This window comes from Neovison vison, chromosome 4, assembly GCF_020171115.1.
Source record: "Neovison vison isolate M4711 chromosome 4, ASM_NN_V1, whole genome shotgun sequence".
NCBI classification, from domain to species: domain Eukaryota; kingdom Metazoa; phylum Chordata; class Mammalia; order Carnivora; family Mustelidae; genus Neogale; species Neogale vison.
This window is the reverse complement of record NC_058094.1, coordinates 162,573,178-162,600,559: the sequence shown is the minus strand read 5'-3', so window position 1 is coordinate 162,600,559 and position 27,382 is coordinate 162,573,178. Positions and strand designations below refer to the sequence as shown.

The window sequence follows — 27,382 nt, the reverse complement described above, 5'->3', positions numbered from 1 at the left end:
GTAGTTTAAAGTCTAAATTTAAAGATTAAATGGAAGGCTTTCTTTGCTTATGAGAACAAGCAGACATTGTTTTTTAAAGAGGGCATATATAATCCCAGGTGTTTTATCTCTGTTAATGAGAGAAATGTCTGTGTTTGCTTCAGACTGAATGAGCAGAGAAAGGGACAAGGATATTTGCATGGTTAAATGACTATGAGCCCTTCTCTCTGAAAGTAATATTCCCCTGATGTCAATTACTTTTGTACAGACATCTGGATGTTTATCAGAAGAGTGTACAGATGTCAACTTTTCCTGTATTGTAGCTGGAAATGTAGTGATTGCTTGACTTTGATTTGAGTAAACATAAAATATCTAACATTTAAAGTCAGAGGTTCACTGCAGGAAGGGATTTGGACTGACGTGTATTAAAGAGTGGTAGAGTCCTTGGAAAAAATTAGAACCATTCCTAAAAATGCAGGCACGACAAAGTAAACTAAGTCCCAGTTAGACCTAACAAATACTAGAATTTGAACGTGACATTTATCTATCTCTTGAACTTACAGAAGCTGGCGCAGATGATATTGACATACTTCCCAACGGTCTGGCTTTCCTTAGCGTGGTGAGTAGCTCCGTCGTTCACCAGTCCCGGTGGAGGAGGGACAGGAGTGTTTGACGAGGGCCTGCAGAACAGTAACTTGTTCTTAAAATTCCTCACTTTCAAAAATATGTTCTGGAAGAAAAAAAAAAAAAAAACCAGTTTGAGCAGAAATTTGGAAAATGTCCTCAAGCTTATCTAAATATAGAGATGAAAACGTCTTTGCCAATTGATTAATTACTCTTTATTCCCCACCGCATTGTACTAAAATATTCCAATGCAATCTGTGTTTCAAAAGTTTCCTATTAAAAACCATACTTTGGTCATTGTTGTGGCTATTCCGTACTACATTATACTCTTTTACATACAGCATCTATCTCTCCTTCCATTAGCTACTCAATTTTAAGCTCCTATTCTTGCTGCTGTTGTTTATTTTCAAACAATATGCCAAGTTTCCCAGACCACGCCTTTCTCTTTCTTTCTTTCTCCCCCTGAATCGCTTCTCGTCAAAGTCATCAACTGAGTTTATTGATACCCTTCGCTTTTGCCTTAATTCTTAGAAGCTGAAAAATAACTGCTTCCCTGGGCAGACATTGGGAAGACTGTAAAACTGGCCCATGTGCTGGCCTACACCAGTCGCCATCTGATTGGAAAACTGTGTGAGTGGGCAATGAGGAAGTTCTGACCACCTCTCTTCCGTGGCGTGGGCCCCCATGAGTGTCCTTGGTGTCATCACAGCTTCGGTTTTCCTTGAGGAAGGCGACCTGTGATGATTCTGCTCCTGCTCAGCATCCATTATTTTCAGGCTCTGAGATTCAGCTCTGACAAGCATCGGGTTGCTTTTGAAGAGTCACAGCACAAATAAACAGTTGTCGGACCTCTGGGAAGGGTCAGAGAACTCGGCTTGGAGAATGAGGGTTAGGATACTGGTCAGGTTCCTGATGGTTTTTAGGTGGAACACTGAGAAGCTGGTTGTTACCACTGAGGAGGAAAAAAAGAAATATTGTGGGCTTTGGCAAGAACACTAAAATTTATGTTAAATTTTAAAAATACAGTCTCAAAAGACAAGGTTATATACTTACCTACACAGAATGAGTAAAGTGATATTTCTAGTATTATAGGTTTGTTAGGAAGCACATGCTTACACGTGTCTATAGGCTTAGGAGAAAACACTGGGACTCCTTGTCAGAATCATTCGTAACTAGAGATGCAAAAATCCTGAGGAAATCACTTGCTTTTTTTTTTCCTCAAAAGAGGTATTTTCAGAGATTTTTGTAATCCAGAAATCACATGTTTCAAGATCTGAGCCCCCATAGGAATAAACCTGAATTGGGAGAACTGAGGTCTCCACGCACATTAATCTATAGTCATTTCCACTGAAGGGCTAATGCCAGTCACAATGATCTTGTAGCCATGTCTATACAATTTCCTCAGCTTTTTTGTCCTTCCTTGGTTATCTGACTGTCTTTTATTTTTTTGAAATTTAGAAACAATTCCACTGTACTGCTGATTTTTAAATTACTCAGCACTGTCTCTCCCGTTTCCCAGAATTCACTTCTTTCTAAACGAGTAGTGGGTATCTCACGGCAGCGATCTCTTTCTCTTCCAAACATGGTAGCCCATCGGACACATCTTCTTCTGTGGTTATGGGTGTGAGGGTCAGCCCAAAACCTGCGTCCGACTTCGTGAAGAATTGGATGACAGAAAATAGAATATAAGAAAGATTTAAATGGCAATAGGAGTGTACTCAACACCACTGAAAGGTATGCTTAAAATGGTGAAGGTGGTAAATTTCGGTATGTGTAGTTTACAGAAAGTAAAAATAAATCAAACTTTTGAAAAGAGAAAAAACATGGTTAAATGGTAGGGAGCATTAAAATAACCATGAATAGTGATCCACCATCTCTGGTAGAGCTTTCTTTCTTGAAGCCATGCTCTCATTGATGGGACAGTGATATAAAATAGAGATTATCAGCCTGTGAAGTGACCCTGCCATGAAGGGATAATGTAATTCCAGTTTATTCTGCTTACTGAGACTGCCAGCCTTGAAGTTTTATCATTTTGATAGGTTTTTTAAAATTGGAGATAATTTCTATTATGTTCAACTTTGTGCATAAAGTGAAACTTAATTTTGGTGTACTCTTTTAGATTTGCATAAAATATGACTTAAAAGATTTCAAAGAGAAAAGACCTAGATTATTTTGGTGAGTCCTGAGAAAACATGAAATAAAATGCAACCTTTCATTCCTGGTTGAAAGCTCCAAGAAAACTAGAAATGGAAGGTAATTTCTCTGAAACCTACAGCCGACGTCCTTCTTCGTGATAAAACCTTAGCCACCTTCCCATAAATGTTTAGAAAAGGAAGAAAATGCCCCCCAAAATTATGACCTTTATCAGTAATGTACTAGAGTTTTTTTTTTAAAGATTTTTATTTATTTATGTATTTATTTGACAGACAGAGGTCACAAGTAGGCAGAGAGGCAGGCAGAGAGAGAGTAGGAAACAGGCTTCCTGCTGAGCAGAGAGCCCGATGCGGGGCTCGATCCCAGGACCCTGGGATCATGACCTGAGCCGAAGGCAGATGCTTTAACCCACTGAGCCATCCAGGGGCCCCTCTACTAGAGTTCTTAATAACCCAGTAAAACAAGAAAGAGAAATACGAGGTGGGGAGAAAAGTCAAAACTGCCATAGTTTTCAGATATCATCATTACCTGCTTTTTAGACAAGACATTCAACCAGTAGACTGTTTCATCCACGGGGAGAGTTCAGTGAAGTGGTTGGATTCAAAAGGAACATGTAAAACTCACTAGCTTTCCCGTGCACAAAAAAGAACCAAGTAGGAGCTGTAAGAGTCATAAAAATAAAAGTAATAATGTTCCATTCAGAGCAGCAACTTAATTCTCAACATTTGTACAGAAAAGTCAATGAGGGGCCCCTGGGTTAAAGCCTCTGCCTTCGGCTCAGGTCATGATCCCAGAGTCCTGCGATCGAGCCCCATATCGGACTCTCTGCTCTGCCTTTCTACCTGCTTGTGATCTCTCTCTCTCTCAAATAAATACATAAAATCTTAAAAAAAAAAAAAATCAATGAGCCAAAATATCTAAGACTAGTTTGTGACAATAAAACGATGAAGTGTGGGATATGGGGACTCGCCATAAATAGAGCGGCTGTAATTAGAAATATGGTAATTAAAGCTATGGTAATTAAAGAGTGGTGTATTGGTACAGGAATAGGCCAGAGTCCACAGTCAGATCAGAATGCAGAGGGGTCTTGTACATGTACATGTACGTAGAGGTGATATTTGCAGTCAGTGAGGAAAGGACAAACTATATGCCAGGCACAGCTCCAGGCCCTGGGACCGAGCAGTGAGCGGAGGAGACAAAGTCCTGACTCTTGTTCCAGTGGGGTGAGGATGGATCTGTGTCAGATGCTCGCAGCACTTGAAGAAGTAAAGGAAGGTGGGGCAGTGGAGACTCGGGAGAGCTGTGCTGAGGGTGTGGTCAGGCTTCCATTTCTGTATGTCTACGGAGGCATCTGTGCCAAATGGCGGTAAATACCATTTGACACAGATACAAAGCATCTGGGAGCCCTAGATCTTGGGGTGGGGTGGGGTGGGGAGCATTCCTAGGCAGAGGGAACAGTGTGTATAAATGTGCTGAAGTGAGAATGTGCCTGGTATATTTGAAGAGCTTTAGGAAGCCATGTGGCCCGTAGGAGATGAGAGCAGAGATCTGGAGTGTTTGGGGTGTGGAAGGTGCAGGAAGGTGAGCAGGGCAGACCATACGGGGAACCCGAAGAACTTTCACTTCATAATCTGAGCGAGACGGAGTTTTGATCAGAGGCGTGACATCGTCTGACTTAATTTGGATGCTGGTGGGAGACCCGTCTTCCATAGGGAAAGGCCAGAAAAAAGAAAAAAGGACAGTTGGTTGTGAGCCGTTGCTGTCATCGGGGGCGTGGTTTGGGTCAGGGCCGTCATGGCCAAAGCGATGAGGAAGGTTCACAGCCTTATGAAGGGATATATTTTTCAAGCTCAAGTCAACAGGATTTGCTGGTGGATTGGATCTGGGGAGTGAGGCAAGGAGGGGAGTCTTTTTTTTTTTTTTCTCCAATTTATTTATTTTCAGAAAAACAGTATTCATTATTTTTTCACCACACCCAGTGCTCCATGCAAGCCGTGCCCTCTATAATACCCACCACCTGGTACCCCAACCTCCCACCCCCCCCGCCACTTCAAACCCCTCAGATTGTTTTTCAGAGTCCATAGTCTCTCATGGTTCATCTCCCCTTCCAATTTACCCAAAAGCACATACCCTCCCCAATGTCCATAACCCTCCCCCCCTTCTCCCAACCCCCCTCCCCCCAGCAACCCACAGTGTGTTTCGTGAGATTAAGAGTCACTTATGGTTTGTCTCCCTCCCTATCCCCTCTTGTTTCATGGATTCTTCTCCTACCCACTTAAGCCCCCATGTTGCATCACCACTTAAGGAGGGGAGTCTTGACTTAATACCGTTCACCAAGACTTTGAGCTCTGTAGGAGCGAAGGGCAGGCCAAGAGCTTGAGGGTCAACAGCCTACGTGTAAACTTTCCCTTCTTCCCACCCCCCCAACTCTGCTTGGTATCTCCCCATCCACCAACCTTCTGGTTATCCCCTTAAGAGACCACACCCCTAGGCTTGTGCTTCGACTCAGAAGAATCAGTTCCCATTCACCTCGCGGCTCTCCAGCACCCGATTCCTTTTTTTTTCCTATCCTCTTCTCTCTGCTTTCTTGCTGTTTGTAGCTGTAATGCCGCCGCCTTTAACCAAAGTCTATTTATCATTTATTTATACAGCCTCCCATTTTAGCCCATAAACACCTGGAAGCCTCTATATTTAACTCTTTCCTCTGTTTTGAAAAGGGTTTGAAATGTCCAGGACTCCACAGCTTTTCCCCGGATAAGCCTGGAGGGATACTAATGATGGATCTAAAAAAAGAAAACCCGAGGGCCCTGGAATTGAGAATCAGCCGTGGGTTCAATTTGGCTTCGTTCAATCCACACGGTATCAGCACCTTCATAGACAACGGTAAGGGCTGATGAGCTCCTCACATGGAGAAGCTTCTCATGGTTTGCAAATGACTGTGGAAAATAGATTTGGATCATATCTGTAGAAACAGAAGAACAATTAACTCATGAATTATTACTGTATTCTTCATACAAGTAAGTTGGTCATTTGCCACTCCAGCAAGCAGCAACTTAGGCCACATTTGGAATTTCTAGCAGGTAATACCTGGGAGAATGTTTACATTTCATAACCTTTTTTCATATACCTACGATTATTGCATTAAAAAAGAGCTATGGTTTTGAATTAAACTATAAACAGATTATTCATGAATTCTGTATATGGAGTGGAAAACACTCTTTCTTAAAGGTCAGGGGACCGATGATCAGAAATAACACCAGCCAGACAGTGATGAGAAAGACGGGGAAGAATGATCTGTGAGGTCGCCTAACAGCTTATACGTTCAACCTTTCCCCGCCTGTGGTATTTAAATGTCAGTGTCTGCCCAGAGGTCCTGTGGTTCTGTCTTGTAAATTAACTCTGTTCTTTCAATTCTTTAGACGACACAGTTTATCTCTTCGTTGTAAACCACCCAGAATTCAAGAATACAGTGGAAATTTTTAAATTTGAAGAAGAAGAAAATTCCCTTTTGCATCTAAAAACCATCAAACATGAACTTCTTCCAAGGTACTCAGCCCTTTTGTTCATTCTCCAGTCTGTCTCTGGCATTTCCATGTATTTCCCGTGATGGTCCTCTCAGCTTTGATAAGAGCTAAAATATGTGTATGTAGACACATATGTAAAAACACGCGCACGTGTGTGTGTGTGTGTGTGTGTGTGTGGTTTCCTTGTAGAGCAGGGAAAGTCAATGTCACTCATAATAACCAGTGTTCTCTGAGGACTCCCCTGAGAAATGATAAAACACTGGATTACAGAGGCGTTGCTCCTCAGGTCCATCTAGGGAACAGGAGACAAGCCTCCCTGTTTTTCCTGCTGTCACCTTCCATCTCAGATGACTCATCACCCTAACCATAATACTTTGTCCTGCCAAGGAAGAGTAGCCTGCTTTAAATGATGGCAGTGTGCTTTGTGTGGGACTACTACAGAGTGCTTCCATCAGGGTCATGGTAGCTGGGGGCTAATGGCCACACAGAGTTGGAGGGATTCAGACTGGAAGCTGGTCACTCTTCCAGAACATACCACCGGTTGATAATGTGGCTAAAGGAGACTCATGTGTATCTCCCTGGCTCTGCTTGCATTAGCCTACTGCTTCTTTTAAGTTTGAACTTTGATGAATATTTTTAATTTCTCCATCCCTATCTAGGGCTTCCGCATGTAACTTCCAATTGTTCTTCCCAAAAAATGCACTTCACGATAAATAGGAGCATAAGTACTGTCCAGGCAGCCTCTGCATCATGGTCTCTTTCAGAAAGAGGGGACCCACCTTCCCCATAGCTCTGTTTTTCACTGAACAAAGAAGAAAGCAGCTCTTTCAGAAAGTGTTGCATAGGGTAATTGGAATTTAAATTTAATAACGCCCTTGCCTAACTGGTTTTAAAAATGTAATTGTTTTTAGCATATAAATCTCTCATCTGAATCATTGCACTATGGCAATTTCGTCATCCATCTCTCTGCACGTGTCTGTGGAGGGCCCGTTCATTCTCGGCACGTCGTCTTTGTGAGTCGGGTAGAAATTGAACAGTCAACCTTAGTTTGACTAATAACCAAGCAGAGGAACTCGGGAAAATCTGGCAACTGAGTCAATGAAGGCTAGGAAAATGTTATTGACGGCCCGACCCACTCCGCAGCCAGTGCGGCTCTAGCAAGCTCTGTACGCTAGAAAGTCGTACCCTTTCATGTTGTTGTTAAACCCGACATTTCTGGCTGTCAAAAAACGTAGCCTGTTGGCACGAAGTTCTTTTTTTTTCTTTTATAAGAGTCCTGCCGTAATTGCTAAATGACCTGTCTTCGGATTACCTGTTACCTTGCAAATTTGTTCTCTGAAAAACGATATTATAGTAGATTACCTGTGACCATAGCCGTGTGACTTTTCGCTGAGCTTTTCCTGGGAAACCTCGTACCAAAAGTTTAAAGCACAGATTGTATATGCCGTCCTTCCAGAGACTTAATCTTTAATATGGAGACCAACTGGTTGCTGCTTTTCTCTCACGGATTATTTTTTCTCTTTCAGTGTGAATGATATCATAGCTGTGGGACCAGCACATTTCTATGCCACCAATGACCACTATTTCTCTGATCCTTTCTTAAAGTATTTGGAAACATACTTGAACTTACACTGGGCAAATGTTGTTTACTACAGTCCAAATGAAGTTAAAGTGGTAGCAGAAGGATTTGATGCAGCAAATGGGATCAATATTTCACCCGATAAAAAGTATGACTCCTCATAAGATTATCTTCTCTTCTCCTTAGTAGTGGTGCTGGGTCAGATTCCTCACTTCGCTGGTTTTTTCCAATGTAAAAAGCTTCCTTGATATTTTTTTGTCTATGACAAATATATATGTGTGTGTGTGTGTGTGTGTGTGTATATATATATATACATATATATAAAATATATACATTGATATATTTGTATTAAATATATATAATATTTATATGTAATATTTAATATATACTAAGTACATATATATATTTACATATAATATCTAATATCATTGTAGAATTTAATTTTGTAAATGTGAATTTTTATGAACTGGGTTATTTACATATACCTATTAAAGGGTGAGGTAGGTGTTTCCTTTTAAATAAAGATATCTTTGTTTCATTGGCTGCATATTATTCTATGATAGGGATGATCTTAAAGTAATTTAAATAATTCTCTGATAATGGATGCATAGGTTGGTTTTCATATATATATATATATATATACACATACACACACACATATATATATATTTTTTTTTAATATAAAAAACGTATTTCTCATTTACCACTGAAGCTTCTCCAGATATTTTTAAGGAATAGCTCCTGAAGGGAGCATTGCAGCGTAATCCATCTTCAGGTTTTGGGAGGATAAGACAGACCTGGGTGGTAATGCCGCCTGGGCACGGGTTGACAGTGATGCTCTGAGCCGTGTCTGCACGTTTGTACAACTGTTTCTATAGAACAGATCCCTCAAAGTAGAACCACTTACTTGAAGAGTGACCCCTTTAAATGGTAACTGTAATAGATATTGCCCAGTGCCCCCCCCAAATTATCCCACTGTTTCTCTACGTCCAACCATACCATATAGAAAGGAAATTAAATTTTATTAACTTCCCTTTGTGCTACCTTAGCACATTGAACAATTTAAACTCCTGCAAACATAACGTGAAATAAATTTGGCATTCCTTGACAACTCAATGTCTTTTTTCATGACACAATTTCTTCTTTCTTGTTGATTATAGAAGACAAATGTAGAATCATTTAAATTGTCTGTAACTCTCCTGCCAAATCTGTTTTTCTCCCCCAACTCTCATCTTTCAATTATGAGACTCAAACTTTCCAGCTCCTGAGCTGCAAACAAGAATAATGAGAGAGGATTCAGCTCTAACTCCTCTTTTGCCCTCCCTGGCCACCCCAGGAGCAAGCCGTCCTTGCCCCGCCCCCACTTTCCTTTCCCACTGATGCCTGCCCTCTTTAGGTTCTCACCCTCTCTGGCTAGAGTAGTAGCCGGTAGTAGCCAACTTGTTTTCAGTCTGCTGACATTTTTTGCCTTGTTGCCAGTTCTGTCTTTCTGTATTCCATGAGCCCTTAAGGCTCTCTGAAAGAGGGGCCGGCCAGCTTCTTCTTGGACTCCTCCTGCTGAGCCCTGCCTGGTGCAAAAGCAAATGCTCAGGACCTGTTGAATGGAACTGGCCGGTTGTTATTATGCCACTTTATTATTCTGCAAATTCAGTGGGACCCAATTGCTTATCAAATCAGGGCAAGCTAAAGGGTTGGACTTGCTTTAATAGGGGAGCTTCAACCTCCCTTTTTGACCCTTTTCATACTTTCCCTGCTTTAGACAAAGAAGTCATTATTTTGCAAATATGCCTCTCTCATTCTTGCCCCTGTGCCTTTGCTCACAAGTTTTTTTTTCTGCCTAGAAGGTGCTTTGTCCTCATTTCCCCAAGTGCAGTCTCCTTCCATAGCCGCAGCAGATGCCCTTCCTTTGTGAAGCCTTCTGTGTTCTCAAGAGTTAGGTATTTCTTCGGTCTCTAGGCCTGAACTCTTTTTCGTGTAACCAATCATGCTGTATTATTTGTTTCATGTGTACAAACCAGTCTGATCATCCAAACGCACTAGAAACTCTGTAGGAGAAGGCTGCCTCTTCTTTATGTCCGTCACAATACTGAGCTCATGGCTTCACACATGATAATTGCTCAATAGAACTGTTGCCATGGAACGGTCAATTCAATGAGTAAAATTACCATAAAGTAGTCTGTTAATTCACCCTGCTTAGATGTAGGCAGATTGTTCTCAATAGATTCTTATCTCTTACTCTGAAAATTCTCAATATGGTACTAAATATTTTATTGAGAATGAATGATTATTAATAAATAATAAAGTGTGTTCTGTTCGCTACTTTGTATTTCTGTGTGAACATGATACATAGAAATACCAAACTGTATCGAGGAATGTGTAAACTTTTTTTTGGAAGCCAGACATTTCGGTGGCAAATATCACAGACTTTATGTTCAAAATAATGTTCTATATTACTTTCCCCTTTACAAACCTCTTGAGAAATCATTTAACAATCCTGTGATTGTTTGTAGCAACAATGAATTGATTTTGAAAGCTTGCTTTTTAAATAAAAATTGACCTTTATCAAGCATTCCTTGAGGGCCCATCATTGATTAACTTCTTGGCAGGTTATTAAAACTTATTCTTCCATATGGTATTAATGAAGTTTTATGCTGGCGTGGTGCTCTAACCAGTGTGTCCTTTCTGTGAAGGTATATCTATGTTGCTGATATCCTGGCTCACGAAATTCATGTTTTGGAAAGACACCCTAATATGAATTTAACTCAGTTGAAGGTAAAATACTTATTTTCTTATATCAAGTAGACCTTACCGTATTAAACTTGGTAATTTTGTAGTTACACTGTATCACCACAGTACTTCCATTAGAACAGAATATAATGCCAGGGTTGCTGTTCTGCGTTTTTAAATATCACCTCTTTACAACAGGCTAAGCCTCCTGTCCCCAGCCTTCATGAGGACTGACTGATGACATACAGCAGAGGGTTGAGAGTGATATTTGCATCAGATTTAGAGCCCATTCCATGACGTACTGATGGTACCCAATGAATTCCAATAAGAATTTTCACAATTGAAAAGACTAATAGATGAATTCTGAAATGAAGATTTATGCACATTGTCAGCTCTTTCAATAATAAATGAAGATAGAAATTGGGTTCCACACCATTATTATTTTCTTCCTGCTTGACAACACATATTTTAGATTGATTAAGAATTTCCTATTTTGCTTCAAATGAGTTCCTTGAGCTAACTGATCATTGTGCATCTTTTAAAGGAAAAGGAGTTCATTTTTAAGAGACATTGATCATCACCCTAACTCTCTTAATTTCAAGGAAGATGAAAAGTGGCCCTAACCCAGTTTACTAAATTTAGTTTATGCCATATTTGTGTTAAAAGGGTGGAAGCCGGGAGCTGTGTGTAATTTTCCCATGTGTTGAGAGGCAAGAATGCTTAGTCCTAAATTATTTAATCAAGTTTCTCAAGTCATTTAGATATTGACATTTTTTCATTTGGAAGGTACTCAAGTTGGATACACTGGTGGACAATTTGTCTATCGATCCTTCCTCGGGGGACATCTTGGTAGGCTGTCATCCTAATGGCCAGAAGCTCTTCATTTATGACCCGAACAATCCTCCGTCATCAGAGGTTTTTCTTTTTTTTTTTTTAAGTCTTCATTTTTCAACTTTAATTGTTCAAGTCCTTTTGAACTAATAACACAGTAAACTGTCACAGGGATGGTTTGTTTAGTCATTTTAAACCAACAATGCGATAAACTTATGCAGTGATTTTGTAAGTGCTTTAAGCCAATAATTGGCAGAATTTCACTCATTCAAATACTTTTAGAAAGATAATCTTTTGATGTATTAAATTATGGTGGAAACTAGTCAAAAGGCATTTTCTATAAAGACATGTGCCCTCCTTGTGTGGTAGACTGGCAATGTTTTTAAAAACCTGGCTTATTGTCAGCTCCCTACATGACATGACTTCTGTTCATGCTAGCATAGTGTGGAAGTATTTCCATTAATGCTCAATTACTATAATAACCCGAAATCCTGGGTTGGCATGCAGTAGTAGCTAGATGGTTGAAGAAAGTACTTTCTTTGAAGGCTTAAAAAAGTACTTTCATTTAAACATTAAAAAGATTGGTAACTGCTGTTTTCAACAGCACGTCCTCTGAATCATTGCGTCGCTGTGGAAGACAGGGATTATTGGTGATTGAGTGACATGGGTGTATGGTGGTTCAGTGTTAATCTTTTGTATCCCCTGAATAGGTTCTCCGCATCCAGAATATTCTGTCTGAGAAGCCGACTGTGACTACAGTTTACGCCAACAACGGATCTGTTCTCCAGGGAAGTTCTGTAGCCTCAGTGTACGACAGGAAGCTGCTCATAGGCACTCTCTATCACAGAGCCCTGTATTGTGAACTCTGAATTGTACTTCCGGATGCAAGCGTGCTAACTTCTTTTAACACTTACTTTTCTACGAATTGCTAATTGTGTGGGAATTTAACCGGCAAAATGGGCCCAGGAATGTAGGACCTGTGTAGTTAATTTTATTTCGGTAAGGAAAAGCCCCTTCAGTTCTGATAGCACTTTTAATATAAAAGGCAAAGGGACAGTTTTTAAAATATGTGGCGTGAAGGAGAGAGAAGACAGCTGCCTCCAGTAAAGCGGATTCACTGAACAAAAGGAACCTCATCTCTGCCTTCCAACTGCCAGAGCGTGCATTCCACTGAAACAGGGTAGACTGCATTTCCTGAAAATGTGAGTGACTTCAGCTCCAGCAGTGTGACCACTGGGAGTGTTCAGAACTACTGATAGGTAACATGTGGATGTTTTGTACTTACATCTTTGTTTACTGTTAATGCGTTGGAGTTCTATTAAAGCCTAACTAAAAATCCAAATTTGGCCTGTCGCTTCATTCTCAAGGCATGCCTTCAGGAGGGGAATGGGAAAGCAGGCCCCTTCCTCATGGTCTCCTTGGGATAGGCAGGCATGGGAACCTACATTTCTTTCACTGAATGCTGAATGTAAATGGGCTCTTTATTTGAATAAAACGGAGCAAAGCATCAGCTAAATACAGCAACTCCAGTTCTCAGTGAGTACGGAGTGTTTCCCTCAGCTCTCTTCCTTAATGGCAGTCCACCTTGCCTACCAAGAAGAGATAAAAGGTTGGACCTGGTGGGTCATACCACCTCCCCATTGAACACAACCATGAACTTCATCGGGAGAAATGAAGTCAGCTATCCAGTAGGGTTAGTCCTAGCAATGCTGGGATCATGGCGGAAGGTATCTGCCTCCCATAGGAAAGTTCTTTCCATTCATTAAATGTCCTGTAAAATCATCTTAGGCCCTGAGGAAAGGCTTGCGTGTGTTTCTCTCCGTTGTAACTTACCAAGGCATTTTGCTTCTTATACTTTTTTTTTTTCCATTTTCGGCATCATTATCAAGACAATATTTGCCAGTTCCTTAAATTTGCCAGTGAATGCATGAAAAATGGCACATTCATTATCTCATGGAGTCCTAATTACAATCCTGAGGGAGTAGGTATTGATAGTACAAACTGTTAACATTTCACAGATGTTCAAGGTCACACACCTAGTGGTGCTCCCCACCTAGTTCTGATGCCATGGGCTAAAAGTTCACCCCCATGAAGGCATAGCCGTGGAGTTAATGAGGTCTCTTTATTTACTAGTTTACCTGTTGTAGTTTCTTCTGTTTTCTTAGATATCAACTTGAGTTCCTTCTTCCGATGAATCCTTTAATGATTTTTAAATGTAAACTGCAGAATGGTTCTTCACCTTGGCCACGGTCTACTTGACCTGTGGTTTTATTTGCATTTTAAAATAGTCTCTGACTAATGTCTGTTGGAGCTCTTTCATGCTAAAATAATTACTGTTTTTTGCTGTTTTCCTTGTCCATAGGAAAAAATATGTCACAGACGAATAAAGCAAGATTAAATGTTAGTCACCAGAGATCCAAATCCAAGAAGCGTATTAGATATTGGATGATAATAGTGACTATCTAAAGGCCTACATTCATGAAAAGTAGCAGAATATAGTAGGTATAAAGAAAACTTGTTTTCTATTGCATTTATTAGAAATTTTATTTGAACAAAAGTAAGTATAATTTTAATGAGCTCAGGTATTAGTTATCTTAGAAATACAAAAAGAATTTTTAAAATACTTTTGGCCTCACTGGGTCAGGGGTTTTGTTTTTTCTAAGCGTAAGGATTGTATTTATATATTATGATCTTATTTTGATCAAATATTAGCTTTACAGTTTGTTGTTTATTAGAAAGTCAAGTCACTCAAGGACTAAAACTGCAATTGGGATATGTCACCACTAGGTGGATACACGTCCCACAGGGGTGTGAGTGTTTTCTTGCTTTTTTTTTTTTTTTTTAGAATTTTTTTTTTAATTTATTTTTTTCAGCGTAACAGTATTCATTGTTTTTGCACCACACCCAGTGCTCCATGTAATCCGTGCCCTCTCTAATACCCACCACCTGGTTCCCCCAACCTCCCACCCCCCCCACCCCCGCCCCTTCAAAACCCTCAGATTGTTTTATTGCTTTTTAACCTGACTTCCTGTTCAGTGACGGTAGGTTTATCTGAATACACTTTTGGTTCTTCACAAAACCTCAGCTCTTTTACAACAGCTAAATGAGAACATGAGTTCCTAATACATGGAATAAGGAAAATTAAATATAAGCTATAATACAGTATTTTTTTCTCATTTTGTATACGGATTAATTATTAATGATAACTACTTTGAGGCTGATCCTTTTTCAAAACTAATTTCGATCTGCTCACTTGGAATTCTGTCCTGGATTCAGACTTAACCAGGCTGGTGAGTGTCTCCCTGGCAAAACAATGAATACTTAAAATAGCACCCACTACCATACCACCTAAGAGAAGTAGCCACTTCTCTTAGGCTACTCATAATTTTCATTATTCACTTGGCTTTTCGCAAATGGATTCCTGAGTGTGTAAGGAGCAGGGTCGCGAGAACCCCAACAGCTCTCTTAGTTTTCTGATCCTGGTTTTCAGGATTTTGATTCCATAAAGCAGAAGGCAGAGAAGGGCGGAGGGGGGGAGCCTCATCTAAGTTTTATTATTGCAAAGAAAATAACTTCCAGTTCACTTAAAAAAATGTTTAAGGACCCTGAAGGACTTTTCTGTGGCCAGCCTTGAGCTAGGCATTATGATACAACCGTGAACTAGACAAAATGCCTGTATTCTAGTGGGAGATTCAGCAAATGAGAAAATAGCTAGCCAGCTAGCTAGGTGATAGATAGAGAGATAGATGGAGTGATTAGAAGGAACTCAACAAAGAAATGTGATCAGGGAATAATTTGGAGAAACCTCCTTTCCCCCTGCCACACACAGCTTTTGACAAGCGGAGAAAAGTCGAAAGAGGATTTCGGTGACCTCATGTATGTCCTTCACTTTTGTTCACAAATCACCTTTTTGCCACATTTGCTTTATCTTTCCAAATCTGTTTGAAAGCCGGTTGGAGATACGATAAACCCTCACCTCTGCTTCTTTTAGCTCGCATCCTTTCAACGCGAGGCCATTCTCCTCCATAACCACTGTGTAATCCAGACACACACCTAAGAGCATTAGTGATATGTTTGTCATGCCACCTGGTGTCTGATCCAAATTCAAATCTGATCCAAATTTAATAGTTGCTTATCCGTACGTAATCCAGATGCGTTGGATTGGTTCCCCCAACCCCAGCCCCAATCTGGGATCCAGTCAAGGTTTTCATTTGCTTGTTGCATCTCTTCACTGCCTTTTAATCCGGAACCGTTGCTCTGTCACTTGTTTGTTCCTTCATGATACTAGTTTTCAGTGCGGGCAAGATCCTCTGGAATGCCCTGCATTCTGAATTTATTTGATTGTTTCTCCCTGGAGTGCTTAGCTTCGTTCAGTCAATATCACTTGTATGTCCTGTGACGCTTCCTGTAAATTTACTCAAGGCTCGATTAGATTCATTTAAACAATTTCGACAAGAATATTTAACAAGTAATGTGTTGTTCACATTGCAGTGTATCGGAATATATGGACAGGTCGTCCCACTGGTTGTGATGCTGGATATGAATAACTGATTCCGGTGGTGACCACCAGATCACCTCGTTATCTTTTCCCACCATGTGTAAATCCATGTGAATCTTCTGGTCCCTAAAACATTTCCTCTGTTCGGTTGAAGCATCCATTAATGATTCTTGCCTGGATGATGATTATATCGGAGTTGCACAGTGGTGATTTTCCTATCATTTCTAGTGCTGATATGGGTAGGCTGCACTCTGTTAAAAACATTCTCTGCTCTCTTCCCCCACTTGTGCTTTTCTGCATTGTCTCTCTTTTTTTCTGGAAATCGTTTGCTGACAGATCACAGAGATACTGTTTATTCGTTGTCACAGATTTCTGTTTTCACTTTGATCTCTAAAGTCAGGATAAGACTCGTTCTGTAAGAATTTAAAGGATCTAATAAATTTTTTTTGTCTTGCTAAAAACCCAAAATTCAATTGAGTACATTTTAAAGATCTTAACTGGCTTTATTCAATGAATCATGAAGTGGGCAGCATCCCATCTAGCAAACAGAACGCAGATCCCATGAGCTGTACGAAGTGAAAGACTTTGATAGGCAGAAGGCAGTTAGGCAGTTAACCAGAAAGTTATCCTAGCAAAGAGACTATTTTTCAGGCAAGGTCACCTTTCTCTGGGGGAAGGCAGTTGTCTACCAGGCCGATGACCTTGCTCATGCTGACTAGTTAATTCCAGACTGACTGATGGAGATTACGTTCCTGGGAGAGGCAGTTAGGTTAGGTATGAGGTCTCTGGTCATGTGTGCTTAGCACAAATGACTCAATTTAGGGTCTGTTGTTTCTTTTTTAACAGCCTCCTTTGCTGGTTCCCGCACCTGGTTCAGAATAGAAGTGTACTGGTTCCATAGGGTTCAGAATCAGGTGCTCGTCCTCCTTCATCTCTTCTCATTCATTCCAGTGGTTGACACCTGAGCACTGATTGCCCTGAAATTAACATTGCCAACTTGAACTTTGCCTTCATCTTGACTCTGTCCTTGTCCTTAGCCGTGAGAGGCTCTACCTCATTCTAGCTCCAAGTGATGCTTCAAATCCATTCTCTGCCATCTCCACCAGCAGCTCTGTGGCTGAGCCCTCCGTTACCTCTGACCCGGAATTGTTCTAGTGGGCTCCTCTCTCCCGGGATTTGCCCTCTCTAAGCCACTTCCTACTTGGTAGCAAAGTACTCAGACCACATCATGTCCCGCTTGAAACGTTTGTGCTCCTCCCTTCTGTTGGAGAAGGCCTGCAAAGTGTTGTGTGATCTGGGCTCTGCTTCCCTCTCCGACTTCTTCTGGCACCACTCCTCTCCCTAGCCACCTGGATGTTGCATGTCCTGGCGCTGTTTCTTCTAGAGCCTCTCTGTCTTCTCTTGTGGCCACAACTGACTAACCACTCCATAAAGGAATGCAGACAATTTGTTTACTCTTTCTTTCCCTCCCTCGTCTCCTTCTTTTCTGTCCTCCTTCCCTTCCCTCCTAAAACTATATCTCCCTCCCACCCCAAATGGAAGCTCCTTAAAGGTGAGGGTATCTTGTTGGCAATGGGTCTTCAGTGCCAAGTAAGCAGTTGTCTGTGCTCATCCAATATGACTAAATGTGAACAACGAGGAATGTTCCTTCCCTCGCCTCCGTCTCCCACGGCCCCATCCCACACTGTTCCAGAACATAGGGTCTAGTGAGGAGATGTGATCACATCTGGTATCTTGCCACAGCGTAAGAGTTACATGTGGTCTGTTGTTCTTTGAAACAAGTGTTCCCACTGACGTGTGAAGCAAGAGCAGCAGCATCTCCACATCGTGTGTGTGAATTTATGCACTTTCATCCGCCATGTGAGTCATTGTTTTCATAGGCATGTCTTCTTACATGTTCCAAAGATCAAACTGATATAATAAGGTCTCCTCCTGTTATAGTAAGTCTCCTCCTGTTCCATTTGCCCTATTTACAGGAAACTAGTTTGTTAGTTTCTTGTGTATATCTTCTCAACTTTTTTAAAGATTTTATTGTTAAGTGATCTCTACACCCCATGTGGGGCTCAAACTCACAACGCGAGATCAAGAGTTGCACACTCCACCAACTGTGCCAGCCAGGCACCCCTCTTTCCAATATTTGTATATAAAAAACAAGCTGATACTAACATATATTCTTCTTTTCTCCCGTTATGTCACAGAAGGTAGCAGACTACATAGAGTTCCACATATTCCCTTTACCTAAGGATAATGTTTGGACATGTTTTTGTATCATTACAAAGAGATCTTCACTAATCCTATTTTATACCTGCCTAGGATGCCCTAGTTTATTTAACCAGTCCAATTACTCGCTGTTACAAACAGTGCTGCAGTAAATAGTTGTGTGCATACTTTGTTTTGTATGTGTGCAGGTGTATCTATGGGATAAATTACTGGAAGTGAATCAAAAGAGGTTCAATCTGGGTCCAAGGTAATTTCACTTGAATGTTTGACAGATACGTCGTAACTCACTACAGGAGTTGTAACATTTTGCAATGTGTAAGAATTCCCCAACGGTATCACCAACAGGTTTTGTTGTTCAATTTTCACTTGTTTGCAAACATGATATCCCAATGTGTTTTAGCTTTCCTTCTGTTAGTACAGCCGAGTTTAAGCACACTTTCAGATATTCAAAGAGATTTGTGATTATTTTTTCTGTGAACTTCCTTGTTTTTTTTTTTATTTTTTTTTCATAACTGTAAATCATCAGTTATGCAATTCTTGATAGGGTTTGGAAGCATAAGAAAATGATGTTTCTCATTAGAGCAGAAAGCAGTACACAGTTTTCAAGCTCCAAAACCATGGAAGCCAGCTATCCCATCCCTCGCAGTACTGAGCTACAGGAGACATTACTCAGATTTTTCTCCAGAAAGAGCTAATGTAACAATAAACAAATTAATTTTAACAATAAGCCAATAACAAATTTATTGTGTGGACTCAGTTCAGAGCCTGAAAGTGATGATCATGATATATGTGACTTTTGTTGTTCCACTTTGAAGAAAACATGAAGATTTTTCCAAAAATATCCTAATGGAAATCAGAGCTTTCAACGAACCCCCTGCTTTTCTATCTATTGCTCCTTGCCCTCTGGTCCCCAGATCCATGAATAGGTAACCCTCTCCACCAGATTCTCCACACCTGAGCACCTTCCTTAATTTGTCCCTGTTCTATGCTGTTCCTCTGTCCACATCCAACCAGTCGCCGATACTATCAGTCCCCTTCCCAAATATTTCTCAAGTCATTCAGTTCTAAGGATGTTAGAAACTAATTAATCCCCATTGCTTCTCCAATTGGTTCCCCAAGGCCACCAACCATTCTACCCATCTCCAGGAGAGGCAAGCTCCCTACCCCCTCCTTAATCCGTTCTTACCGCAGAGTGATGTTTCTAAAGCATCTGCTGGGTCATATCACTCCTGTGGTTTCCCATGAACCCCTGGGATATAATCTGACTTTCCTCACTTGGCCTACAAGGCCCTACCAACCTCTCTGGATTCAATTCTCGCCATCTTCCTCATAGTCTTTTATGCTCTAGCCCAGTGGTCCTCAAAGTGTGGTTCCTGGACCAGTACCAACAACATTACATACAAACTTGTTAGAAAGGCAAATTCTCAACACCTACCCCAAATCTAACAAATCACAAACTCTGGAGCTAAAGTTTAGCAGTCTGTGTTTTAACAAGTCTTCCAAGTGATTCTTATCACGTGGTTTGGGAACTCCTGCTCTGTCCTTACCGGACATACTTCATTCTGGTTCTAATTCCCCAGGACTGTGCAGAAACCAGGCTCCCTTTCTCTGGGCCTCACCAATACTCATTCTGCCTGATTAAATCCTACTTCTGGTTATGCAGTCAATCCCACTCACTGATATGTCGAAAGTCCAGTGAACACAAGGCTTAAACCCAAAGCTGTCACGCACAAATGTCTATTTCCAAGGAGATGTGAAAATCATCCTAGGATCCATTGTTCTGGAAACTCAGTGAAGATCTAGCTCTGTCCTCTGTATTTCAACGAGCCATTTCAACAGACATGTGATGAAGAGCCTTGGTCTGAGACAAAGTTTTGAAAGGAGGATTCAGTTCACCTCGGATCAAAAAGCAGAATCTTCCCTGTCAATAGTGTGGACACAGCACACAAGAGTGTTCTAGAGTCACCGCTATGGTCTTAAAGTTTGTGTCTCCCCAAACTTCCTATGTTGAAAGCCTAACCCCAAAGGAGATGGTATTAGGAAGTGGGGGCTTTGATAGGTGATTAGGTTATGAGGGTACAGCCTTCATGAATGGAACTGGCGCCCTTACAGAAAGACCCCCTAGAACTCTCTTGCCCCCTCTGCCAGGTTAGGACACAGCAAAGGTATGTCTGGGAGGTGGGCTCTTACCTGACAGTGAATCTGCTGGCACCTTGATCTTGGACTTCAGAACTATGAGAAATAAAAGTCTGTTGTTTATAGGCCATTTACCTCATGCTTTTTTTGTTACAGCTACCCAAATGGACTAAGACAACCAAAACCCACTCTACTGGTGTGAGAACCCTGTTCTCATTCTTACTCTACACGGAGCAGGAGCTGCTTATATAATATATCTTGCTAAGTGGCTTCCCCATGAATAATTATCTCTAGTATCTTGAGCTAATGAGTGAACTCTCCAGGTGCAGATTTAAATGGTGATGCTTGATCCAGTGGTCTCCAAAGTTGGGAATCTTTTAATGCTAACTACCAGGGTTGGGGATTTGAATTACTGATTATGGTTTTCAAATGATAACTAACCACCTCTAAGGTTTAAAATTATGTACATACATGTGCCCACACACCCACATACACATCCTTACCTCTGCTTAAAGTGAAGAAGGTTAAACCAGATTATAGATGTCACAACACCTGCAATACATTGCCCAAGAATCTGCCTCTTCCCTTGTCCCTGCCTTCCTGCTATGCTATGAGGCAGGGAACACACTGATAAGGAATGTGGACTCTAGAGTCTCTTGACCTGAGTCCAAATGGGGTACCTGACACTTCTTAGTTATGTAAGTTAAGTAATGCTTAGTTAAGTAATAAGCAAGTTATTACTCAATCTCTAGGCCTCACTTTCCTTAGTCATGAAGCGAGGATGGCATATGAGAAATACATGCAATAATACATATTAACATAATAATAATAATATGTAGAATATGAGAAAACATGCAATAATACGTAGCACGTATTATTACTATTTCATCATGCACTCAGTGTCTTTGTTCCCAATTTTTCCTTACGCCAAGTCCAACATCTTGCACTCATCCATCTAATCACTTTTATAGAGCATCTATTAAGTACACAGTTCTGTGCCCAGTACTGGAAGACCCAGCGATCAATGGGACCGGGATCCAAGCCAACGCTCTCATGTGAAGGCTCAGATTTAATTGATGGTCAATGCTTATTGACTCCTCACAACGTGTAGTGTTAGGCACTTTGCACTCACCATGACATTTGATTTTAAGTCACCTATGAGGCAGATATTCTTCTACAAAAGAGGAATCTGAAGCATAAACAAGTTAGCTGGATACCTAAGGCTTGCTGGATCTAAACCCAGGCAGCTTGAGCCCCAGGCCGTGCGTGCAAGCCTGTACCACACGTATGGACCCTTCACCTTTGGCAAGGTTCCCTTCTTCATCTCTCTTCTCTGGAAGCCTTATGAAAACAGCATTCAATTCATCCTCTGTTTGAATTCTTAAAATTAGTCATCTTAAAAATAATTATCAGTACAACTCTAGATGTTACAGCCCTCCTTGAGTACAGCTTTCCTTCTTGCCCAGCCCTCACAGAAGCAGCATGGTGAAGGGTAGAGGCTCTGGAGCCCATGCCCTGACCTGTCACTCACCACCTGTGTGACCTAGGGGAAGTTACACAGCCACTCGGTGCCTCAGTTCTTCTCACCTATAAAACTGGGATAATGTTAACTGCCTCAGAGGTGGTTCTGAGAATTAGAAGAGAGTTAACCTAGGCAAAGTACTAAGCACAATGCAAGGCACATGGTAGGTGCTGTATAGGTGGTAGGCATTGTTATTCATGCCCTAATTATGTATTCATACTGTAATCATGCGTCCCATAAGTCAGAGACCAATTTTTCTTGTCTTAATATCTCCAGGTCTGGCAAATTCTTTTCCCTAAACAGTATTTACTCAGTTGAACTCAAAAGAACCATTCTTTCTTTCTTTTGGCAAATAAAAACATCACGCTTAAGATGCTATGTTGCTGTGTCCTAACTCCTAAAGTCTCCCCCACCTCCAGCCAGCCCTTTTCCTTCCAACCTAATCCTCACGATGAGAGAGGAAAATTCATTCTTTGCTGGTAGGAACTGAAGACCCAGAAGAAAGAAGAATCAAGGAGTCTTTTGAAAGGCTAACTTCCCACTTCGCTCATCTTCTTGTTACCTATCTACTTCTTTTCCTTCACTCCCCCTGATGTTCTTTATCCCATCAATGATGGGGACGGCCAGGGACATTCGCAAATCCAGCCAGTCAACAAACGGAACTGGGCACCCACCATAGTCAGCATTCTGAGACAGGGCAGAAAGTCCAGGAAATAAGGCCCCGCGCCCCACATCTTGGAGAAGGGTGAATTAAAGCTCTTGGCTGTGGTTATCTTTCAGTATCGCTCCGCCCACTGTCTCGGGATCAATGTTGCGGCTCCTCTTTCGTCTGGCCTTCCAGAATAGCGAAGTTTTCGGCTCTGAACTCAGCTCCCCGCGGTCTCCTGACCCTTGGGTTTCGAGGAGCTGAGGTTGAATTTCGCAGCTTTTAGCAACAAACTTCCTCTATCCTCCCACCGACGGATAGGTGTGTTCTTGCCACAGCTGCGGTCCCGCGGGCTCGCTCTTTCCGTACGGGGAGCCTTGAACAGGAGTCCCGCGAGTAAAGGGTTCCTTGGACCCAGTGCGTGGAAATGCCTTGAACTCTGGGCGGGGGGCGGGGCCTGGCGGGCGACCTGGACCTCAGCTGGCAGCGCACCGGCTCCGGAGGGGCGGGCGGGGCGGGCGCCATCCAGGGGGCGGGGCCCGGAGCCTGCCCGCCACGCCCTCCGGAGTGGTAGGCACCCGCAGGTCGCCACCGGGCACCCAGGCACCAGAGACCATGGGGAAGCTGCTGGTGCTAACCTTGCTTGGGGCCGGCCTCGCCCTAATCGGGGAGAGGTTAGTGGCGCTTAGGTGAGTTGGCATCTTGATGGGGGTGTCCTTGGTTCTTTCTCTCCTAAGTTTCAAGGGCTGCCCCGTGTCACCTTCCTAAAGGATAGGAAAGGGCATTTTTTTAGAACCTCACTCCTCAGTTCCACCCAGCAAGCTATCCCTTGAGAAACGCTGATATGGAAAAGGGAGCTGTTTGCCTTTCTTCCGATAATAGAGCAGAAATGCCCCCATTTATTTTCTGAAAGTCGTGCCTCCCACCCCCACCCCCCTTTTCCAGGTTGCCCTTGGCATTCTGCTCTTGGGGGGGGAAAAAAAATGAACTCCGTTGGAAGCGCTGGACCTGGAGGGGACCAGGCTGCCAGCTGGATGTTTACAGCCCACTCAGACCTTGTCCAAGGCCAGTGACACACTGATGAGTACTGGGAAACAGAGCTCATCCTAGATTAAAAGAGCTAGCCAGACCGCAGGAATATGAGCTGAAACTTGCAGGTGGTGACCACCGGCTTAATGCAGGTTAAAATTAGGACCTTTTGAAGTGGAAGATCTAGTGGTGATGGGCAGAAGTATCTCAAGAGAAGCCAATACACTGGGCTAGAAAGAAACGTTAGGTATAGTATGCATTTCTGAGTGGATGTAAAGCTTCTGTTTGCCTTCACTTGTCTTTAAGTTGCTTTTATTTATTTCTCCAAGCAAAAGCTGATCTCAGAAGTTCACATTAGAATCTACTGAGAAGCCTGATGGCTTTTGTGAATACTTTCTAATTCAACTTGAGAGTGTTTATTGTTACATTTGTTCCCAGTGCACCCAACTGAGAGAATCATAAAAAATAATAATTACAAGGTAGATCGAAGGTGTATTGTTATAGAAGTGACAGTAAGATAAGTCTAAGTGTAGAATCTTCCCGAATACAGTCTAATAAAAATTTAAAATTATCCCTGGTATTTAGAAGAATGGTTCGCTGTGAAAACAGGAACACTATATTGAAAAATAATTTGGCCAGTTGTTTACACTGTAGTCAGTCTGATGACTTTTATGCACTTGCAAAATAAGTCAGTATAAAAACTTTTTTAAATAATGAAGTTAAAGCAAAAGCTACAGGGTTTAGCTATTAGGAGACACTTGAATTTGGGGAAAGCATTGCGGTGGGGAGGGGTCAAAAGTCAAGGCTATCAGGAGTAAAAGGGAGCCAAAGTGCAGATTTTTAATAGATAATACTTCACAAATTAAATAATACTACTCTGTACATTTAAAGTAATAATACTGTCCAGTTACTTATATTATTCTACAGTATCATTTATCAGGCCAAAAAGTATTGTCCATATATAATGGCATTTTAGGCTTTCAACTGGGTGAGATCAGCTGCTATAGTCCACATTATGTAAATAAATGTAAATAAAAGTAAATAAAAGGAGGTACCTACTTACCTGTTAGAGCATCCATACATGATGAGAAACACAGTTAATGAACACGAAGGTGATTAAAGGGGTGCCTGGGTGGCTCAGTGGGTAAAGCGTCTGCTTTTGGCTCAGGTCATGGTCTCAGGGTCCTGGGATTGAGCCCCGCATTGGGCTCTCTGCTCAGCAGGGAACCTGCTGCTTTCCTCTCTGCCTGCTTGTGATCTCTGTCAAATAAATAAATAAAATCTTTAAAAAAAAAAAAAGGTGATTAAAGACAATGTTTAGACATCGATTTTGGATATCGTGCACTGACATCCTGTGTTTTTATCTTCTATAGACAAAGGACTAATGCATCTCGAGAAGTGAGGTCGGTAGAGCCCCGGAGCTGCCACCTTATTGAGGGACTTGGTACGTATGTGACAGTGCCGTTTCTTGGTCACTACCCACCCGACTGAGGCTGCCCACTAAATTAATTGCCTGCTACTCCTTAGGGCCTCCTGCCAGGGGCTTCTGCCCCACTTTCTGAAGCTCTCTCATCCCAGAGCTCCAGGGGCCCTCCTGAGTGTCAAAATCTGTGGCTTTCCCCCCAGTCTTTTTTTTCTTACTGATGTCTCTCCATCATTTGAAGGACATCCTGTCCCTTACTGAATGCCCCTTCTGTGCTACTTCACTCCCCTCTCTGTCTCCTTCTGGGGCCCACCTTACTTCTTTTCTCTCTTCTTCCTTCTCCTTCCTGGTATTTCAGGCTTCAAATATCAGTTTCCTTCTAAATTTATCTGCAAGTACCAAAAGAAATATGACCCAGCCTTTACCCTGAGGAACCTCACAGCCTACTCAGATTTCTTTAAAAAAAAAAAAAATAAATAAATAATCAAAACTCCATAGGTGCCTCCCTAACCTCTCAAACTGCAGGCCTCCTTTTCCAGTCTAAACTACTTGCCATTTGTGTCCTTTCCTCCCTCATCCCGTCACCCACAACTGGCTCTTCTAGACTTTCCCTATGTATGGTAAGCCCGTTCTCAAAGGGCCTCCATTCCATATGTAGGAGCCGTATGTTTTCCCCCGTCCCTCATTGTCTCTTGAGACTTGTTGGTGTCAACATCTTCTGTGACCCCACACAGGGCTGAGCTCACCCCATTCCTGTTACTGCTGCATTTGCTTCTCTGGGTTCCAAGTCCCATTTCTCCCCGGCACTGCTACCAGACAAACAGCTCAAAGTGAATTCTGCTCACTGTCTGGAGAAATGTGCTTTTTCACTTTCTTATGGCTGCTCATGAAATCCCCGGCACTGATTCCTTCCTCTTTGCTTGCTGAGATCAGGCTGCAAAGTTCCTTCCTGCCTCTGAACTCCCCAGTGCTCTGAAACTCTGATTCACTTACAACACCTACCACACACTTTATTTTATGGCTAGCAGTGTTCTCACTACCAGACTGTAAACTCCCTAGGGTCAAGGACTATGACTTATTTATCATTATGTGACAGGGTGACAGCATGGTTTATTGTGATATGAGTTTGTGTTTTCTTTTTCTTGGTACATTTATTTCTTTATATATGATATATTTTGACTACATATACATATATGTGTACATGGAGAGAAAGGGAGAGAGAGACAGGGGTAGAATAAGAGTTTTTTTTATTTTGTTTTCCTTTTTTTTCTCTCTTGGTTTCTAAAAAAAAAGAAGAAGAAGAAGAAGAAGAAGAAGAAGAAAGAAAGAAAAGAGAAAAGAAAAATTAGCCTTGGCCAATGGCTTCCTATCACATGGAAGAGGTTTGTGGGGCTGGGTAGAAACAGAAGGAACTGAGGACAGGCTGCTTCCCGACTTCTGTTCTCAAAAATCTGAACTCTTTCAGAAGGTGCCGATGAATAAAGCATATGAATATGTAGCTATTTTGAATAACAGGGATCCTTTCCCCATGCCTGGCAGCATTCTGGGGGTGGAGCAGGACCCTAGAAAGAATGGCTGCAAGGTGTCTTTGGGGATGCTGGATCCTTTGTGATGTGTGTCCCAGCCCCAGCACAGATTGTGTCCATCCAGGGCCGGGAAGTGACAGAACTGTGTACGTTAAAGGGAACACACTGGCTTGGCAGTGAGTAATTCGGTGGTGACTAGTATAGAATAAAGGCCAGATGGACTTCCCCAAATATTCTGCTTTTTAAAAAGTTGCCACCTACGATATTTACACAACTCTGGCAGAAGACCCAGTAGTGACTGAGGTTAAATTTCTCTTCGGTTTAGCGGAATATGGGTACAGGGTGAGATTTCATTTGATTAAAAAAAAAATCGTAACATTTGCTCATGTGTTTATTGTTTTGTGGTGTAATATTCATATTTACTACATATCTCTCTAAAAAGCTAGGAGCTTGCCAAATAATGTAGTAGGGAAATTAGACTAGATTATTGCTAAAGCCTCGTCTGACTCGCGGATCGTAGAATTCCAATAGAGTTGAGAAGCTAAAACTGGAGCTAATGTTGTAAGACAGATCAAAGTTCTGATTATCTAAATATTTTGAAAAGAATGGCTAAAATGGTTGGGAACGGGCTGAGAGCAAAAGAAAACAGCATTACCTCTTGTGTCTATCAGCATATCTCCGTCTTACATCTGGAGAACTAAATGTTTGTTAACAGGGAAATATTTTTTTTAAAGATTTTATTTATTCATTAGATAGAGATCACAAGTAGGCAGAGAGAGAGGGAAGTAGGCTCCCTGCTGAGCAGAGAGCCCGATGTGGGGCTCGATCCCAGGACCATGGGATCTTGATTAATAGGGCAATATTGATACATCTCTAAAAATAATGCCATTGCCTTTGTCTATAAACCTTCTGCTGAGTTCTTTACAAACATTGACATCACCCTGATAATCGATCTGTAAGGTGG

The 27,382-nt window shown here is 41.7% G+C and overlaps 2 protein-coding genes across 4 annotated transcripts in view; both read left to right on the top strand.

Moving 5' to 3' along the window:
• Positions 1–12,760, top strand: part of LOC122904836 (serum paraoxonase/arylesterase 2) — a 28,906-nt gene extending 16,146 nt beyond the window's left edge. Inside the window, exons 3-9 of the mRNA XM_044246071.1 lie at positions 543–598; positions 5,475–5,640; positions 6,177–6,303; positions 7,808–8,008; positions 10,551–10,632; positions 11,374–11,502; positions 12,129–12,760. Of these exons, the coding sequence (XP_044102006.1) occupies positions 543–598; positions 5,475–5,640; positions 6,177–6,303; positions 7,808–8,008; positions 10,551–10,632; positions 11,374–11,502; positions 12,129–12,287 (920 nt within the window). The 3' untranslated portion in view covers positions 12,288–12,760. The remainder of the gene's footprint in view (positions 1–542; positions 599–5,474; positions 5,641–6,176; positions 6,304–7,807; positions 8,009–10,550; positions 10,633–11,373; positions 11,503–12,128) is intronic.
• A 10,278-nt stretch (positions 12,761–23,038) lies between these two features.
• The window catches only part of LOC122904835 (serum paraoxonase/lactonase 3-like), a 28,121-nt gene continuing 23,777 nt past the window's right edge, over positions 23,039–27,382 (top strand). The window contains exons 1-2 of one of the 3 annotated variants that reach the window (XM_044246068.1): positions 23,039–23,129; positions 24,843–24,913. In XM_044246068.1, the coding sequence (XP_044102003.1) occupies positions 23,056–23,129; positions 24,843–24,913 (145 nt within the window). In that variant the 5' untranslated portion in view covers positions 23,039–23,055. Of the gene's footprint in view, positions 23,130–24,839; positions 24,914–26,185; positions 26,275–27,382 lie in introns of those variants that run through there. The other 2 variants (XM_044246069.1, XM_044246070.1) reach the window with 2 other exon arrangements.